Below are 20957 nucleotides of genomic sequence, written 5' to 3'. Positions count from 1 at the left end.
AAATAAAACTCCTGGAAAACTCTCCTTAATCTTCACTGATCCAGATTGAAACTGGTTTCTGCCAAGACTCCTAACGGGGGCCAAATATGCTGCAACGGAATGCAGCCATATCTTTGCCCAAAAAGACTTCGTATTAGTACCATATTTCCTAATCAAATCTTATTTGGCAGTAGGCCTAGATAATGGCTCTCCCGTCTTTCTCTATACTTTCCAGATGCAAAAGCAGGATTATTGTTGATTAGAAGGAGTTAATTTCATGGCATGTAAAACCAGTGTGTGTGTGTGGGGGGGGGGGAGGCAGTCTGCAGCCTGAGCTCATGTCTGAGACGCCTCAAAGACATAAACATAGGGGGGGGGAGGGGCAAAGGAAAAGGTGGGGCTGAGGTCAACTGGAGGGGGGGCCTTGGAGGAAACAGGACTGAGGCAGAGGGTGAGTGGGAGGAGGGAGGGATGGATGGATGGATGGTAGGCTATAGGAAGGGAGTAAAAGGAAGAACACCTGGAAGGCCTGTCTGGGGCAAAGTGCCTGCAACAACAAGACCGCCTCGCTGCTGCTTTCTGTCTGAGGAGAGGAAAATAAAGGAACGAGGGAGACACAGAGGGGAAAGGAGGAGAAACACAAAGAAGGGGGGGGCCTTTGGAGCCGCATCAAGAATTTGCCTTTTAAGGGGTACAGTCTCACTCGTCCAGGCCTCGTGAGCTCTGGCACAGCGGCCAAAAAACACTCTAGGGAGAAGAAATAAACAACAGCAAAGAGGCCGGCGAGGAGGAGAAACTTGAGCGACGCTAATGTTTCTTACACTTTTAGCAATATTAAACATCCACAGGGCCTCTTTGTGCTTGGAATCCCTCTCCGTTATTCGGGCAGAAATCATCAAAAACAAAAGACAAGGATGCCTCTGACATGCCTTGGTACAACTTCTAGCATCCTTTGTAATATGTTAGGTGCACGCATTCTGGGGTGAAAGAGAGCTTGTTTCACGCTCGCAGCATGGTAAACAATGGGGAGGCTCGGGCCAGCGAAGGGCCCGGCCCGCTCTGAATCACTGGTTTGCCCAGCATCCCAACAGCTGCCCTCACTGTTTGGTTTTCTTGGTTTGCTTTCTGGACAATACCAACAATGTGTACGCCCGAGCTAAAAGGAGACTCTGCCTGTGTCTGGGGGTAGGGTAGTGGGGGGCAGGAAACCGCTGAGAAGGAGAGGTGGGTGGGGGTGAGAACAGAGAGGTAATTGTATATGTAAGAGTGAGGCAACCCTAGGGGAGAGAGGGGGAGAGAGAGAGAGAGAGAGAGAGAGAGAGAGAGAGAGAGAGAGAGAGAGAGAGAGAGAGAGAGAGAGAGAGAGAGAGGAGGAAAGGGGAGAGACGCGTGTTCTCGGGATGGGAGGACTGGGAGAGAGGAAGAGGAGCAACAGGAGGGGGAGAGTGAGAGAAAAGGGCGAAGGAGGAGAGCGACGCAGGATCCTTGAGCGTTGACATTCTCGAGTCGAGGGTCATGCGCCTCTGTCCCGGGGGATGTAGTGAGTGCAATCGACTGACAACAACAACAACAAAAAGAGAGAGAGAAAGTAAAGTAGGGAGCTTAAGTGTGTGAAACAAAGAAAGCACCGTGAGAGAAGGGGGGGGTGGAGGCAGAAAGAAATTGAGGAGTCCACATGTGACTGCAGCAGGACGGAGTTGGAGAGAGAGGTGTTTTTCTAAGTGTGTGTAGAAAAAGAGAAGGGTGGCGGGTGATCGAGAGCGTGTATCCTTCCCTCTGTCCCCGCAGCGGGGCTGAACAAGAGCCAGGAAAAGGGGGACGGACCTCCCTGTCCTCCAACTCCAGCTGACAAAAACAGCTGCCCCGGAGCTGGAGCCTGCTTAGAGGACAGAGAGGAGGAGGAAAAAAACGGGTCCAGAGTCCAGGACCCCCGTCCATCTACATGGGTTGCGTCCTGAGTTCGGACTGGTGCGGGGAGGACGAGGCGCAACAACTGGTGGCGGTTAGAAATTCGTCCCTGAAGAGAAGGAGTCTGGAGAGGAGCGAGAGCGGCAGGATGAGGCTGACGAAGGTCAGTGTGCATGCGGGGTTCACGTGAGTGTGTGATGGCGTTCTAGATAAACATGTCCACAATGATTGGGCGTTTGTAGTCAGTGCTGTTGGACATCGCATGGCACAGGGTGCTATTTCTTGATCAAAGGTACATTTAAGGGGAAATAGATGAGTCTGTTTACAGGTGTTGGGGAGTAGTAGTGCACATGTGTTTTGCACTCGGTCACAGCAAGTGACGCAGTATACTGAGCAACTGTGATTGAAAGAAACAGGGTGTAAACAAACACAGGACTATGATCTGGGAGACTGCTGTTCGTGTCCCGTGTTAAACCAAATACAAGCAGTGATTTTACGTTTTTTTACATAACATTGTTACATTTGTTACGCAACGTGACGTAAGAAAGTCCACTACGGACGGTTGTTTATTTATGGTAGTTACATTTTTACTCTTGTTTGGTTATATTTGAACACAATCCTTTTTCTAACTTCAACGTAGCAGTTTTGTTGCCTAAACCCAACCAATCGTTTCACGTTAACCACGTGGAATTGTGTGTTTTTGCAGGCGTGATGTGAGGCTGATTTGAAACGTATTTTTGAAACGCTGTTTTGGTTCATAAATGTTGTTTGCAGAAATGTCCGATGCCAAAAAAATGTCTGCCGACTGTGTCGTGTGAAATTGATAAATTGAAAAGAAAAAAGTGAGGATGTGGAGCAGCTCGTGGCTAGCAGCTAGAGCAGGGGTGTCCAAACTTTTTTCAAAGAGGGCCAGATTTGATAATGTGAAGATGCCCAAGGGCCAACAGTCCCTGCTGACATTATTTTAAACAATACAAGTTGCCTATACATACACTATTATTTAATAATTATATTTTCAATGACACAGCAGGGATAATTTTATTTTAAATATGATCTTTAAAATGTAGCATTCTGGTGTACTCTGAGAAGAAAATTAAGTGATAAGACATTTACTTTAAGCAAAAAACTAATTTATTATTCAGTTATTAATCAGTATTTCAGCTCTGGTTGAACAGCTGGATAGTTTTTTTCAATCTATTATTATTATTAACCTTTTATGTAGACAAAATCCATTGAGAACGAGGTCTCATTTTCAAAAGTTTGTCATTTAAAAACAAAGATAGCAAGAGTAGCGAGAACCATCGCCTGTACAAATAAAGTGATTAGTTTTCATTGAACCCCGTTACTGTATTAACTTCCACTGTTACTGTAAAGCTGTTAGAATTGTGGCCTATCTTCTAATTGCAAATAATATGCATTCAATCCAGTTCAATTATTTAAATTAGAATGAAGAGTAAAGTAATAGCTGTGATCTATACACACCTCTGCATTAGCAACCCGCTGAAATGAAGATACAGGCACCTTAACCCTCTCTATCATTACTTCAGGGCCCTGTTGGGACCGGAAGTACCCTGGCTGTGGTCATCACAGTGAACAGTGTCTGGGAGTGTGATGAGAGCGCACGTGAGCCCTTGTTACTGTAGTTCATCTCCTTGGAGCAGAGGCAGCATTTAGCATACCCTACCGTATCAATATTTCTAAAACACTGCGACAGCAGGAAGCTGTACTCACGTCTGTTTAGAGTAGACCTCCACCTTTATCCAGGCCCAGCTCCACCTTTATCCAGGCCCAGCTCCACCTTTATCCAGGCCCAGCTCCACCTTTATCCAGGCCCAGCTCCTTCACATCTCAGCCCTGCATCAAGCTGCGCTACACAAACAGCCTCCTCTCCCTGAAGCTCTTTGACCTCATCATCTCATCAGTATCTGGGCCTCATCATCGTGGTCTTAAAAGTTATTGTCACCACGAAATCATCCTCATTCTACTTTGAGTTAAAAAAAACAACCTGCCAGCAAATCCGCCGGTGTTCCGGTTTAACGTTAACGAGTGACCGCGTGAACTGAACCGGGCATGTTTCATTGCGTTACGTTTTTTTTCCTCCTAAATCGCGATAATGACGAATGTTAACAAACAAAGTTCCGCATGCAGTGGACGTTATCCTTAACCGAGCAAGTCTGAACTGTAACGGAGGGAAAGACGGTGTAGACATCTTAACGCTGATTGGCCAAGACTCGACACATCAAAGATGTTTTATTGCGAAGATCACGTCATCACCTTTTTTCCTCGTCTCAATCCAATCTGAGAAACGCTGGCTGGCCAGATGACCCCCCCCCTAAAGAGAAAACATCTACGGATCACGTGGATGATATATTTTCATTCAAAACGGCTAATTTCGCTGAAAAGCAACAAGTTTGCAGGTATGCATTTGACTCGTGGGCCCGCGAAAAAGACCGCTGCTGTGTGGCCAAGTTATCTTGGAGTTGCTTCACTTTTCTACCACGGTCGCTCTCTGATAGCTTGTTGAAGTATTAGCATGTTTTTTCTCGTAGTGTCTCCTTACATTATATCACTTAAACAAGGCAACAGTCTCATGACAAACTAGGCAGACACAGTTGTTTCGGTTTTCGGTGAAAAAATATGAAAGCGGCGGCCCTCGGTATCGACTTTCCTTATTTTACTTGCCGTAGCCATGACAGTTGAAGGGTCAGAGACAATTAAAAAAAGCCAGACAGTTACAGAGTGGTGCTGCCACCATGAGGCGAAAAGAGGAATTGCATGTTGAATTTGTATGATTTATTCATTCCGTTTTGACTGTGCTGGCGGGCCATAAATAATGCATTTTAAGACAGAAGGCGCGGGCCGTATAAAATCTGACCTCGGGCCGTGATTGGCCCGCGGGCCGGACTTTGGACATGCCTGAGCTAGAGGCTACATCAGGCGCTACTAGCATAGCAAATTTGCGACCAAACTCTCGGCAAGCTGAATTGTGGGTAATGTAGGCGACAAGGAATAAGAATACTTGGAATAATAAAAGACTATATCTCTGGCTCTGCTGCATAGATACTTTTGTCAAAGTGCTGATTGTAAATCCAACCAATGCTAAATCAGTGGAGTTCTCTTTTGATACAATGTTGAAGGTTGGTGTATTGAAGTCAATCCAATGATATTTAATAATGTGTTTTTTTATTTTGAAAAATAAGTTTTATTTTAATTGATAATCGTGCAGATCTCCAAGAATACATGTTTGTGGTGAAGGTTTTGAATTCCCCAGCCATAAATCACTGAAGGTGAAGTAATGACAACGTACCCCTTGTTAACAGATGAGCAGGCACATTTCAGTATTTTGTTTTCGCCTTAGTTGATTGGGTTTTGAAACAAAATGATGCTTCGCACTTTTATGGAACCAAAATGAAGTGGGAATCAGTAGTGAAGAACTGGGTATATCAAAGTTCAATGCAATGTTATTTACATTACATGGACATGTGTGGGACATCTGAAGTTTGAAGAGGGATTGTTTATCTCTTTACAAGGAGTGTGTGTGTTTTGTTCGACCCCTTGATTTACAAGACGATGCGGATGACGACGGCGTCTCCGAGCTGAGCTCACATCTGTGCAGACACAATGGCACTGTTGTGGCGGCCTTCGGCATCTGCCGGGGAATTACCGCTGTGTAAACAGAGGCATGTATGCTAGCTGGCCGGAGTCATCGTAAAATTGCCATTAGCCACCAAGAGGACAATGCGATACTTGACTCAGGCTCACTCAGGTCTACCAGTTTACATCACATGGAAGCACATACGGACACATGAGTCTCTGTGGCTTTTGCATCCAGATGTGTGAATTATCTAAATGTGTTTGCGTGCATTTTTCTAAATGTGTGTGTGCATGCTCGGGTTGCACCACACCACAGTCCCAGTGGCTCCATATCACATGCCGAGCAGCGTGGGAATGTGGAGCCCTCTGGACGACGTCATCCCGCGATGACTGACCCCGCTACAGGGGTGTGGGAACCAGTCGGATCCCACCGATCATCCTAGAGGAGTAGACGTCTTCTCATCTATTTATGCTCATTTGTTTTCATTAACTAGTTCTTTTCCAACTCTTTTTTATGACTTTTTGGTTGTTTTCCGTGGAGCTGCAGACAAACGTAGTTGTGACACCAGAATGTGACTTGACTTAAATGTCTCTATGTCCGGGTTTACGCCATAAACACACATAACTCATGTCAAGTACTTGCTGGAAACACTTGGCAACAGAAATGATCAACACGCTGCTCTCAGTGTGATTACATAATGTTATGATGTTATATCAGGAACATGGGAAAGGGATGTTTTTTGTGCGTAAGAGCTGTATATATGTTTGCAGTTTGCAGGGTGGGGTCCAAACACATCCTCCAGTGTCATTAATTGTTTTCGCCAGCAATATTATTTTCTTTCTTTTTTTAAATTTCATTCTATGCCCTTAGAATAGGCCTCAATACCTCACCGTCCAATGCTTCTTGGACAGCTGTTGACAGAGAGTAGAGCTGAGCATAAATAAACAACTTTCTAAAAATGGGTTCCTGAAATAAACAGTTTCTGTTGGTTGGACACGAGTGCCAATCCGTGTCCAATGATGCAGATTTTTTTATGTTTTTGTGTCTGTTATGATCACAAATAGATCACTTTGGCATTGAAAGTTAAGTATGAATATCTTCCCCCACGTCACGGCCAAGTGTGGCTCAAGTCTGAGAGTCACTAATGGAATCACTCGGCAGTTGAATTCTAATATAAAACATACTCTCACACTGCCTCCATTGCTGTGAAATGGCAGGGTATTTTTAGCCACGCTAGCAGATAGCATTGTCAGCCGGTCCACCACGTTGGTCCAGACTAAAATATCAACTAAAGGATGGATTGCTATGAAGATTTTATTCAGAAGATATGTCCTAATGACTTTGGTGATCCAAAGACTTTTCCTCTCGTGCAACCGTAAGGTTGACACTTTTGGTTTTGACTGAAATACCTATTGGATGGACTCCGACTTGACTCAACTGACTTTTGGTGCCAGGTCCTTTTTCTATATTTCGTTTTTTCACTGCGATTAGTACCCTCTCAGTGTGGGCGGGATTCTATGCTGGTCACCACAGCGACGTTGAGTTATTGACGGTAGCTTGCCGATTTAGAAATGGCGTGCTTGTTTGGGATGTCTCGTGTGGGAAATAGGATTCTCTCTGACCAGTGGGACAGAGGTGGCACTAGAAAAAAGTACCAGACCAGGTGCTATGGTCCACAGTTTTTGCTAATGGCAAACCAATAAACAGGATGTCGAGTCGGGTTGAGCCGTGCCGCACCAGGCGGTGGAAGTGTGGCTTTAGTCTTAAGTTCAGGGGTGATATGTTGATTTATTTTTCTGTAAAGTTATACTGCTTTTGTTCCTAACTCTACAGGAAGTGTTATGGCTTCTAACGTTGCTTATTTATTATGCTAATGATATACAAGTTTAAGTTCATTCTTTCAACACGCTGTTTGTACCACTGAGAATACGATAGTAAAATGTTGCAATCCCACTAGTTCTGTTTTCTTTTTGTGTTGTTGACTCTAGAAATACATAGAGAACTGGCGTTGTGACAGTGGTTTTATGTGTATTTGTCCAGCTTCCCTGTAATTTCTCATGAGCAACAAAGTTTAGATTGCCCGTGACCAATACTGAGGCCTTGAGCCACAGGCATTCATGACAAACACACACCCAACACAGGAAGGAGCACTGACCGGTTCGGGTTAAATATAGAGGTAATTCTCACACACACAAAGAAAGATGAATTCCCATGTAAACTCCGGACTCGGCGGGTGGCCGACTAGATTGAAAACAATGATCAGACCACAAATTGAACAGGATTTTTAAAGGAGTGCTTGTTGTTGTGTGTAGCGGGCGAGCAGATGAAAGCTGATCAAGGGAAAAGGGAAAGACATAAATCATTTCCTCTCTTGGTCAGTCTGGGGAAGAAAAAAAACAACAAATCCCAGCACCGCCCTTAAAAGCAACACCTCGCGGCAAACTATGCACGGGATATTTTTTTCTCTTACACTCAAAAATGACTTGACGTTTGCCCCAGTTTTGAGAAATGTCTTTTGGGCCTACAGAAAGGATTTCTGTTGACCTAATTGGCACAAACTGTGACGTCAGCGTCTCGCCAAACTGCTTTTCTCGCTCTTTCGCTCCTTCAACAGCTGCACCTTATCAGTGTTTGGCGTTGCGCTGTCCCACACGATCCTTCATCGAGCCACGCGGCCCCCCCTTTTTTCTGGCCTCCTCCTCCCCTCATTTCCTCTCGCCCCGTCTCCCAGTCCATCCACCTCTTTCTCATTTATCTCCATGCATGAGCCAAGTCCTTCCACTTCCCAAATTCTCCATTCCAGGCACCTGGCATCCCAGCGAATAGGACTTCCGAAGAGGAAGCTTGATTCCGGATTCGCTCCGTGTTTCTGCTAAAACGTCCCCCTCCCGCTTTCCTCATCTTCATCTTTCTTCCAACACGACCCTCCCCCACTTTACTCATTCCAATCCCATGTACCGGTTTCCTGTCTCTCTGTATTTTTTCATGTGGCCTCCATGGCCCTCCCCATAACCTTCTACCACCTTGCTACTTTGCTTCTTAATCCATCCCTGCCCCCTCTTTACCCCCCCCCCCCCCCTCCCCTCACCCTGTAACAATCCAAAAGAAAAGGGAGCAAAAGAATTCCAGAAACAATTAAACTCCCCAACCCCTCCCCTTTTTTCTGTCATGAGCTGGAAATTCTCGGGTTATGAGCGAAAGGAATGGACTGCATTACTGCACGTGTTGTTTAAGGGGGATGGTAGGGGGTCGCCGCATACGCCATGACTTACAGTCATGTTTCACATGTGCTGTACCTGCACGTTGATCCAACACATATGGAAGCGACTTGGGGATTGAGGCAGCAGACAGAAGTAATGCTCTGTGCATTAGCGAGTCTGAAGCTGGGGAATATCACGGGCTAACAAACATTTCTCAACGGGAATGAATGTCCACACACACACATTGGCCTAGATGTGGAGTGTAAACACAGCTGTTAGCAGTTAGCATGTACAGAAAGGTTGGTAAGGACGCAAAGATGTATATCATCAATCTCAGACTGGTTTTGTCTTTGAAATAAAAAGAAAGAAAAGCAGAGTTGCTTTATTAGTGTTTTCAAGCTAATTTCAAACATCTATCACTGCATTATTAGATATTTGTAGGTGAGGAAAGATTTGAACATTTTCTGATGACACTCACGAGCTACAGAGAAGGCATGTTTAAACTGTCAAGACCATACCTCACTTGGTGCATTTCTCTTATTCCACCACTTGGTGCTGCTACTAGCACACTAGTCACTACCCAGCAGTGTCCACGCATGTTGATCAAGGCACATCTGTGTGTGTGTGTGTGTGTGTGTGTGTGTGTGTGTGTGTGTGTGTGTGTGTGTGTGTGTGTGTTGGGGGGCATGATGTGAGAGAACAGGGGTGCTGACAGCGTCCAAGATGAAGGAGGGACTTTTGAACAAGGACTCCCAACCATCAGTTAGCAGGGTTTTACGGGGTCAAATTGTAGAGTAGATCTGGTCGAGTTTATTTGAAACATTAAAGCTATATATTTGTTTAAAGAATTTACAAACTGGTAGCAGTGCAAATACAAAGCAATATGGTAATAATATCCATTTTTACAGATAGGTAGGGTTGGACATTTTTTGTCGGAATTCTCTTTACATCCCGACAGCGATCAATAAATGAAATGCTCTGACAAAATAAAATAAAATAAAATCTGGTATCTGCGGACATTGCAGGACTGTAAGCCCAACCATGATGTAGATGGTTTATAGCCTGGCGTTAGCATTTTATTTCATAAAAATCATAAAAGTGGTGTTCTTTTTTGAAAATGTATCTTGCTGAACAAAACGTGTAAGTATAATAAATGTGTGTTTGCCACGGAGATTATTTTCCAACATAATCCAAAATCAAATGGAAAAATCCCATTGTCTTTTTTTGTCGAGGGAACCAGTGTGATGCTAACTTCAGGGGTGGGCCTTCAAAAACACATCCCTGCGGGACTCTATAGCCATGTTGGTTCGTTGTGGTCATTTTGCTGCTAGCTACCTTCATTGGAAAAGAGTTGGTGACACTGGGCTGGGTTTTACCTATAGACCAGGGGTCGCCAATAGGCGGACCGCGGTCCGGATCCGGACCCAGACGCTGTCCTATCCGGACCCGGACGTGTAACTGATGGATAATTGAGAATTATACATTTTGGCGGAGCGCTTCTATTTTAACCTGCACAGCTTTTCCAGCCTTTACGGCACTCGTTCAGCAGTCCAGGAAATACACCGACCAATCACATACGTTGTAAAATCATCTCACGTGACGCTACTCAACCAATCAAATATCTTTATTCTGAAACGCATCGTGAGCCGAGTGAGATTTGCACATAGACATGTATTATTTTTAATCCATCCAGTTAAATTTTAAAACGTAATTATATATTATATTTTAAAATGTAATTGATGTGTACTTTCTTTATTTGATTTCACAGTTGTTGACTACACAGATACGTTGTTACTACTACTAGGCTTCTTGAATATATATATTGCACTAAATAGCGCAAGTTAGATATTATTGTAATGTTCCGGACCTTTGCACGATGAGATTTTCTCAATCTGGACCTTTCGGTATTTTAATTGAAGACCCCTGCTATAGACTGTATAACAAGTGGACGTAGTCATTGAGACGTCACCCATTGCTTTATGGACTGCCGTTTTGAAGCCTCGAGTTCGACAATTTTACCATCGCCTTCTTGGATCACGGCCGTGTTGTTTTTTTACAACCAATGAACAAAAGTTACCATATTTAGAATGCGGAGGTGTGACATAGAGACGCCGTATACGGCTCTGGTAGCGGCAGCGACCTGTCAACCACAATAAGCAATAAGCCCGCCCTAAAGCTCACCCTGCTTTATGGTCTATTTGACTCTAAATGGACCGTAAATGACTAAATAAACATCATGCTGTATTGAAGAAGACTTGAAACTAGAGATTGAGACCATAAACTCATGTTTACAATGTTTACTGAGGTAATAAATCAAGTGAGAAGTAGAGTGATGAGGAGCTCCTTGTGCAGTGGGGAGACGTCGGGCAAAAAAAGAGTTGAGAAATACTGAGCTGGAGTGTCTTGACTAAAACACCTTTCGTTCGGACTGCATTAAGTTCATGCATTATTTGTTGACATGAACATGTCTGTTACACATGTAATAATGGTGGTGTTATACTGTAGGAGGAGAGGAGGAGGCCCCAGAGCCACAAGGCCCGTAATTTAAAAAACGCCTCAAAATGTGTGTGTGTGCGTGAGTGTGTGTGTGTGTGTGTGTGTGTGTGTGTGTGTGTGTGTGTGTGTGTGTGTGTGTGTGTGCGTGTGTGTGCGTGCGTGAGCTGGATACATGTTTGTTTACATGCTAAGGCCTATTTTATGACCGAGTCACACCCAGATCCACTACCACCGTGTTGACCTTGTTATGAAGGAAAAGGGGTTGATTCTATGGTTAACAGTTATTTATATTTGTATATTTTGAACTTCCTATGACCATAATATTGCACGGCCATATCACTCATGTATTACTATCACTTTGGCACTTCATCACTTGTTGCTGTCTCTCTGTAACTTTGTGTGGTATCGCTGTTGCACAATTCTCTCTTGAGAATACCTGGCGTTTTAATGTGACCACCTGTATAAATAAAGTTTCAATAAAAAAAAATACTGTAAATGTATGTGATATGATGTGAACATTTTTTAAAATACTATGAAGGGGATGATCCGGTAATGACCTAAATCACACCAGAGGTTTTAATTCCAGGGAATATCACAGTGTGTAATTCAGCCAATCCAGATCCAGTATCCTTACGCTCCCCTCCAGAAAGTGGCCAATCAGGTTGGAGGGGGCTTGAAATCCCAGTAATTGTACTCCACACATGCTTTTTCAGCCGCGTGTAGCTCCGCCCAGCAGCCCCTGTACGGAGGGGCTGGACCGGGGCAAAAGAAAACAAGTTATCTCAGTGGCAGGCCATGTTATTGAGGGTCTCCACTGAGAATGAGGGGCAGCTCTTGAAAACCAGGGGATATGATTAGCGGGAAAATGAACAAGGTAAGACCGTACAGTCTGTGAGCCCGCGGAGAGGCAAAGTGAGGGTCTGGTTGAGTTCCAGTGACCTAAAAGTCAGCATGGAGGATTTTTGGATGTCCGTGTGATGCTGAGTTTCCATGTGTTGGCTGCGCAGTTGCGCTCTCGGGTGAATGTGTCTTCTTGTTGCCGCTTTGCCCCGTATGAGCTGTCTGCTTGCTGGTTATTTTTCGCAGGCGGCTCCATTATGAGCAAATAGTTTGAGCTTGTTCAATAGAGAGATTTAATGTGACCTGACGGCGTGTTTACTCAAGCTATATTCTCTTATTGATAACCCTGTGTTATAGTAGGATATGCTTATTAATGTGTTGCCTGTTATTTCACTGCAAACATTTTTGAAAAAACATGGTGACTAAAGTGGACTTGTTCTCTGAGGCGTCGCACTTCATTAAACTGACATAGAAGTGTTCTGAACAGAGTCATATGATGCGTTTAGCGCCCCCTCCGCGAGCCCCTCAGTTACGTCAGCGCCAGTCAGTTATTGTTAATGTCGCAAAGTCATGTTTGGGGGGGGATGTTTCTCATGAGCGCGTGTGTGCGAGCAAGGTTTTAACCGAAAATGACTAGGATTTTTTTTTAGGATGTTTAAGTTGAAAGCAGCCAATCTTACAGTATTTGGAATAACTTTACTGTTAAGTATGGATCAGTAAAATGTTACAGCCAAGGACAAGAGCTCCTTACCTTGTTTCTCTTACTCACACTGCTAACTAACCATTTTGTACTGCGATGGGAAAGAAACGTGCCCAGATAGTTGAGTTACACGGCAATTTTGGTCAAAAAAGTAGTGCCTTGTCAAAGAAAAAGCAGACTTGAGTTACACAAATGCGTGTAATCCACAATTTTCCGAAGGCCACACCAAGAGCACGAGTTCACTAAAAGGATGCTTTCAACACACGCATTTTTTCATTGTTGTGTGCATGACCACACTTTACTGTAGGTGCGTGAATGTACGCATGGCTGCACTGATTAATGCCTGTTAATGGCGGTTCGCACACCCCTCAATTAGTGTTGGCTCCGTATCAGGATCCCTTGTCAGAGTTCCCATCCTGCCTTTGCGACATGAGGAAAGTGGCTACGTAACAACAAGATAACATTGTCCAACCTCTCCAAGCTTTCCTCTGCCGATAACGGTGTGGTCATTAGCACTTTTTTCTCCTGTGTGGACCGTATGTAATGTGGTCAGTCAGCATTATGATCGGATTGAAAAAGGAGCTTTTATTTAAAAAAGAAGAAAAAAAAGAAATATTAACTTTTCTTGCCACCTGGGCAACAACAAACACTGTTGCCTTGGAGCAAAACACAGGAGTGCTCCGCTGGAGTAAGCAGCAGCACAATACTGATGTTGTACCCGGTGTGCAGTTGGTATTCTGTATTTGTAATTATTGGGTGTAACTAAGAGGTTTGATGGTCCAGAAATGGCCCATGATGGCTGGGTTTACTTGGGCCCCCTGTTCACTGCCAAGCTGAGAGGCTGAAACAGAGTCTGGTTCACATTCCCTCTTGCCGGATGCAGTTACGCTGAGTTCCAATCTACAGTGGTGGCCATTCAGTCTCACCTGGAAAAATCCTGCAGGAATAAAACACAATGGTTCCAAGTGATTCACGTTTTAGTCCATCAGGAGCAGCTACAGGTTTCCTTGAAACAGAACTTCTGCGAGTCAAGGTCTGAAAAGTGGAGCCGATACTCAAGTTCCTCAAAACGTGCATTCTCTCTAGTGACCAGCAGGGGGCGACTCCTCTGGTTGCAAAAAGAAGTCTGATTGTATAGAAGTCTATGAGAAAATGACTCTACTTCTCTCTTGATTTATTACCTCAGTAAACATTGTAAACATGAGTTTATGGTCTGAATCTCTAGTTTCAAGTCTTCTTCAATACAGCATGATGTTTATTTAGTAAATGATGGTCCATTTAGAGTCAAACAGACCATGAAGCAGAGTATGCTTTAGGGCGGGGCTAACTTGTGATTGACAGGTCACTACCACAGCAGCTTGGTGTTGTCTGTGTATTTGTCTGTGTATTTGCCTTTCAAAGTGTGTTTTCTGTTCATGAAAGTTTATTGTAACATTTTGGTCACCTAAAAATGTCTCATTCAGTGTTCAGTTGTACTTAGCTCCACCCTCTTGTGTCACTTCTGGTTGCAATAAAACAAGATGGCGACATCCAAAAACTAATATGGCACTGGCCAAAATGCGGAACTCAAGGCTTCAAAATCGTATTCCACAAACCAGTGGGTGACATCAACCTGATCAGATCTGGTGCTAATTAAAATCCTCAACCTTCACTTAATCATCACCACTGGATGATGTCATCAACTTACTGACACCCCTTTACAATACATGGGTAACATTTTGAGGGAAAACAGATGTTGTGTTCTGCCAGTAAATATCAATAACTGCAGCAGACTGGTGGTGGTGCTGCTGGAGCAATAAGGCCATCGTGCGTGTGTACCTTCCTATCCAACAGTGGACTTCGGCCTCAATACACATTCACCAACAGGGGATATTTTGGAAGTCCCCAGTTGGTCATACTTTAAATCATGCCAAAATGATGTCTAAAAACCTCTGGTGATTTTAATTTAAAAAAAAATGTAGCCAAGAGGAGACTTGTGTGCGTGTTTAAGTCCATGCTCAGGATTTTAACAACTCACAGCCTTCAAACTCCAAACCTGGAGTCAGAGACCAATGAAACCAAGACTCGCCAGAGAGAGAGGGCCAAGGGTCATGGACAGTACACCCGGAGCATCCAACTGGACCAACAACTGGAAGACAGTTGGCTCATCAGAATAACATTTCCTTAACCTTATTCACAATTAAGTATTCATGAGGAAGCATCTTTTTCCCAATAATCTATATATAATTTGCAAACCGATTCCAATATGCCATGACATCTGGAATAGAGACGTCTCATTACAAAGCATTTCAGTTACAATTTCAATGATTTTTTATATTCATAGCAAATGAGAGAGAAAAATGTTTTTTTTAATCAATCCTGAGATTTGGTAAAAAAAGAGGAGGAGCAACCTCTTCTTCCTCCATGGACCAGCCAGGCAAAAGAGTTGAGAACAGATTAGCAGCTGATTCCACCGTCGGCTTCAGAGATGTCCTGCTAATTATTAACCCCGGTAGACGGCGTCAGAGTGTTTTTGGATGCCGCTGTGTGTGTGTGTGTGTGTGTGTGTGTGTGTGTGTGTGTGTGTGTGTGTGTGTGTGTGTGTGTGTGTGTGTGTGTGTGTGTGTGTGTGTGTGTGTGTGTGTGTGTGTGTGTGTGAGTGTTTGTTTGTTTCTGTGTGTTAGCAGCAGGAGTCCTAGTGAACGGAAGTGCATCACGCTGACCTCACCTCGGGAACAGGCAGTCTCTGTTCCCTCCACAGCCTGTCCCACCCTTTTGGACACACACACCCACCCGTGCACACTCGTATACGAGTGAATTGACACACATTTTATTAACACACATGCTGGCCTTGATGCCCAACAGAATGAGGCAGGAACTCGGATGCCCAGACCCATGTGAGACGCTCTCAATGGAGGGTGGGGTTTAAGTATGCGAGGAGTCATAAACACACTACTGAATTGAATGGCTGTTTGAGTTGTAGTGCATAAAACATACTTTAATAAGCAGACATTACAAAGATCTGGCTTGTTGTCCATTTCTAATGAACATTCCTTTCACAGAAAAGGAGACTCAGGTTATTTTCCATTGAAAATGAGGGTCAAGTCTGTTCATTTCTTTAGATTATTCCCTCTTATTTTAGTAGACTAGGTATGTGACTTTCAGTGGGAAAACCTGCTTTGCACTCAAACGTTTGCCAACCATGATGCAGTTTGATGTGGCAAACGGCTCAAACTACTAATTGATTCGTCTTCTGACAGAATAATAATCAGCATTGCTTTTGATAGTTGATTAGTCATCAACTCATCAGCAAAACTGTCGCTGCCCGTCTTCGTCTATACGATATTAAAGTAATTATCTTTAAAGGTTTGGACTGTAACAAATACATCTCTTGAATAATCTTTGTGAAATAGTTGTCCTATTAGCAACCATACACTGTAAAGTGGACTTAAGGTGTGTTCACACCAAACGCGATGAACGCGGCGCGATTACATACAAAGTCTATGTACAGACGCGATGAACGCGGCGCATTTGCCGAAACGCCCCAAACGCAGAAGTTGAAATATTTGAACTTCTGCGAAAAAATCGCGTGACTCTCCAGCGCGATAGCCAATCAGCGTTGAGTTGCTCTCCCAGTCATCAGTGAAGTCCTGCCGTTGCTAAATCAGAAAATAAATGCTGTAGCCGCCATGTTCACCCAGAGCTCTACGATCCCTCATATCAGTAGAGACCGGACCAAACTATGTGTAGACATGTGTGTGTGTAAACCATATGGTACAAACAATGAATAGACGCTGCCGTATTTACGTCTATATGACGTTATCGTGAGTGTTGATGGAGCTGCTACAATGTTAGCATAGCCTAGCACCGATCGATCCGAGCTTCATTGATAAAACAAGTACAAATCGGCATCATTACGTAGTTATTTCGGAGTCCCTTTTTGTCGGTTTATTGCCGTTAAATCACAGCCAAGTCAGTTTATTGTGTGTTCATACAGCTGTAGTAAACAGCCGACGTGTGGCTCGCTAGACACAGTGAGCTCGATGAAATCCACGGAGCTCCTCCGGACTATGTTATGAACCAGACATGACGGCGTTTAGTTCCCCGTGATATCTGGGACTTCCACAACACGTACTGAGCAGAAATAGAGGCTATTTTTCTACGGTTGATGGCGGACAGTTGAACAGCTTTCAGGCCGATAAGCCACGCCCCATTTTCGGCGCGTCCAGCGCGATGCACGCGAATGAACACAAATAGTCCCCGGCGATGCCGGCGGCGCGATGGACGCGATGAATGCGATTCGCGCCGCGTTCATCGCGTTTGGTGTGAACACACCTTAAGTCACCATGACGTCACCCCTTGGTTTTGGGACTGCCAAATTTGAGGCCTCGCCCTTTCGTAAATGGACCATCATTTACTAAATGAACATCATGCTGTATTGAAGAAGACTTGAAACCAGATTGAGACCATAAACTCATGTTTACAATGTTTACTGAGGTAATAAATCAAGAGAGAAGTAGAGTCATTTTCTCATAGACTTCAATACAATCAGACTTATTTTTGCAACCAGAGGAGTCACCCCTGAAGGCCGTTAGAGAGAATGCAAGTTTAGGTCACTTCTGCATTGGATTCACTTTTCAGATCTGGAGGTTGATACATGTTAGCAACAGAGCTAACAAGCTTGCTAACTATCAGTGAGGAGGGGAGAGCATTTTACCCTTCATTGACTCTATGTTGAATGAAATGATGCCCTGAGAACAAATACCAGGGAGGAGAGTAAACAGTCCAGTACAGTGAAAACAGAAAGAAACCCAGAGAGCTTTTGTCACTGACTAGTGCTAGCATGTTGCCGCTGTCATCCCTACGTCAGCAAGCTAATAGAACAACACATTTCTTGAAGATGTGCCAAAGAATTTAGCTTTGCCACTTGAATACACAATCTAGAGTCAGACTAAACAAGCAATTTCAACATGTTACTTAAAAAGATGGATATTATGATGTCAGTTTTTCCAAGACGTTCTGGATTTGGAGACCAAATGATTAACCTGGAACTCCAGGTGTTGCAGAGCACTACTGCATAACAAATAGTTTGTATAAAGTCTTTTGTGGCTGCAGAGGGAGCGGCACAAAGTCTGATAAATGTACTTCCATGATGTCACTTGAGCCATTGACTACGTTTATATGCACAAAGCATTCTGGGTTTTGCCCATATTCTGAAATAAAGATAGTATTGCCTACTAAGTGGTTTACATGAAAATGAATTTAAAGGCTGCAAGTTTGCAAATTACAAACTCTGGGAGCGTGGAGTTAGAAAGAAGTTAGCTTCCCCAACCTCCCTGCTTGAGGCTAGAGGCTACATTAGCCGTAATACTAGAATAACCCACCCAAATCTGTACAGTTCAGTGAATGGAGTCGCATTGCATTGTGTCTAATGTAGTAGGTGCCAGGTTTCTCACAAGAATGAAGAATGCGTAGAATAAAAAAAACGTATCCATCCGACAACATGAGTAAAGCTAAATCGGAGGAGTGCTCTTTTAATCCAGAAGTTAATCAGCAGAGTAATCATCATCTTTATTTATTAAAGAAAACTATTGTTATTTGCAGTTGTCAGTGAGTGGGCGAGCCATGTCAGTGATGAAATGATGAGAACGTTTTCATGCAGTTTTGACCTGGTGGTTATCAGAGACATTCAAGTGCGTCACATAGAAAACAGGTCAGCGGGATCAAATGAGCAGACCTGTGGTTTGAGTACAACTGACCCGAAGCAAGGCTACTGAAAAAAAATGATCTGAAGACAAAAGGTACATTCACAGAGTTCTTCTAATGACAAAATCAGTAGGAAGACTTTCCCCTCAAGGCTTCCTTCAATGTGTGCCCTCACTGACCATCTGCAGCTGAAGCTGAGGTCACAGGCCGGTAGTCAGTAATGTACCAGTCCCACACAATGCCCATCATTGTGTAAATATCAAGACTATTTTTAGAGAGAAAAGGAGCGAGAGAGTTTCCAGGGATGTGCGTGTGTGTGTGTGTGCACAAATAGCTTCTGTGTATCTTGTTTTTTACATTCGTACGCATAAATGTCTGTGTGTGTGTGTGTGTGTACGAGTGTCCGACCCCTCCCTCCCTCAATCCAGCTACTGTTCTGTGACGGGTGGCAGACGTTCAGCGAGGAAAGGGGGGGGGGGGGGGGGGGGTCTCTGGTTAGAAAGCGTTTCTTTGACTCCAGTAAACCTCTGGTTCCTTTTCTTTTTTTTTTGCCAAAAAAGCTACAAATATTAGAAAAAGGACCTCCTTGTGCGTAGGAGAGGTGGGGTCTGTCCTGGCTCAAGGGGGGGAGGTGGGGGACAGAAAAGAGCAAAGGGGAAGGCTGTCTGTGTCCACCGGACTGTCTTGGAGGGATACACGTCTGCACGTGAGTTTTTCGTCCTGTGGTCTCAGGTAGCTGTTTACTAAGCGAGTCACTTCTGTGGAAATGTGGGCAGTTTCCCAGCTGGTTGCTCAGATGGTCACATGTGCTGATGTTATTGTCTGTGAAGGCAGATGGTCCCAGTCTGGTTCACCTGCGTGCAGCTACAGCACGAGTGAATGGATTTACATGTTCATTTCCTGCTAAGTAGATGATAATTGTGCTCTTGTTTTGAACGTTTCATTCTGTTGTTCAGCTCTTTTCTCTCCGGCAGCAGAAATGATCTAACCCGGTGTCTTTATTAGCCCACCCAGTGACAAATAACACATGTTGTTATCAGGGGAAGATGTTCTTTATCCATTACAGTGGTCACGGAAATTACTATCCTGGGGACCGGGCTCAGCATCACAGGTTGTTTTGTCCTTATTCACTCTACACTCTTCCAGCTGTTGTCTGCTTCCTCTGTTGAAGTCCTCCTTAAAGTTGTAAACCTCCCTCACGGAGGTTTCCTCTGGCCGGACTCCCGAGTTGTGAAGCTTTGTTTTGAGAGATTTGGTAGCGAACCAAGTTTGCTTTCCTTATTTTGAGGTGATGATGCATTGGAAATATTTGTTTGTTCTTTCTTAGCATAATATGTTAATGTTAAAGTTGCTAAATTCGAAATTCTGAGCATTAATACAGCAGCAAACAACTACTTTCTCTGAATATTAGTTGCGGAGTTCAAACCTGCAGCCTTTTTGGAAAAAAGTTGGCTAACATATCACGTTGCATTTGACACAGAAAAGCTGCTCTCCCAAACGTAACATTTGGAAGATCTTTGTTTCTTTCAGCACGTCATGCCTTTTATACTCAAAATCCAGTTCATGGCATGAACCAGAGTATGGCAGCTTATCCACACCAGACTTTATACAGCATCCAGTAGCGCAGCATCCAGTGTCACTGTCTGACCGTGAGTGCCTGTGGCTGCACTATATAGTGGTCTTGATTGGGTCTGTAACAGGAAGAATGCTGCCAACCTCTCATCTGTGTGTTTATCTCTCAGCCCACATCACCGCTGTGGTTTAACTGACAGTAACTGGTTGCTTTTTTAAACTCACAGTCTATAGACTCATGCGTGCCTATCCACACACACACACACACACACACACACACACACACACACACACACACACACACACACACACACACACACACACACACACACTTCACAAGGTTATTGCACACGTTCACAGAATAGGAGGGCATGCTACAGACTAAATCTACAAAAAGACAAGAATAATTTTGGGTGTTTTGTGACAATGGGTCAAAGTGTATATCCAACACGTGTGGTCAGCAGCAGGCATAAAAGTCAAGGCAGAGATAATGAGCGAGGCATACGTGACGTTGTTGAATTGGTCGTGAGGCGAAGCAGCATTTGTCATGTTTAGGGTTCAGGAAAGGGTGGACTTGGAGCAAGGAAGGAGAGATAAATCAAGGATTCATCAAAACAGGATCGAGATGAGACGAGAACTTTCATGAAGTCTGTGTGGAGTTTGTTGCTGCTAGAAAAGTGTAAATGAGAATAGGCTGAGTCACACCGAGTCAAATAGAGATTAATGAAACCATAAGAAATGTGCGATTTTCCACAAAGTAATGACGACACAGTTTTAAAATCCCCATGACCACACCATAACAGCCCCTGAGCCGCCCACCCGGTTCCACTTCCACCATCCGTGCTGTGGCTGTGGTACACTTGTACTGCAGCAGGGCCAGCCGCCGCTTCACACGGCGGGCAGAGGGTGATGCCAGGCAGGCAGCTGTCCAAACACTGTCCAGCCCCTAGAACAGAGCCAAGAGCGCCAGGATAATGGAAAA

General features: G+C 44.2%; 1 protein-coding gene across 1 annotated transcript in view; it reads left to right on the top strand.

Moving 5' to 3' along the window:
• Nucleotides 1-1921: 1921 nt before the first annotated feature.
• tns2a (tensin 2a) overlaps nt 1922-20957 on the top strand; it is a gene marked incomplete at its 5' end in the record, with an annotated part of 54502 nt that continues 35466 nt past the window's right edge. Inside the window, one exon of the mRNA XM_079174364.1 lies at nt 1922-2050. Within this exon, the coding sequence (XP_079030490.1) occupies nt 1922-2050 (129 nt within the window). The remainder of the gene's footprint in view (nt 2051-20957) is intronic.

This window comes from Pholis gunnellus (genome assembly GCF_910591455.1).
Source record: "Pholis gunnellus genome assembly, chromosome: 2".
Classification (NCBI taxonomy): domain Eukaryota; kingdom Metazoa; phylum Chordata; class Actinopteri; order Perciformes; family Pholidae; genus Pholis; species Pholis gunnellus.
This window is presented reverse-complemented; position numbering and strand designations above follow the sequence as displayed.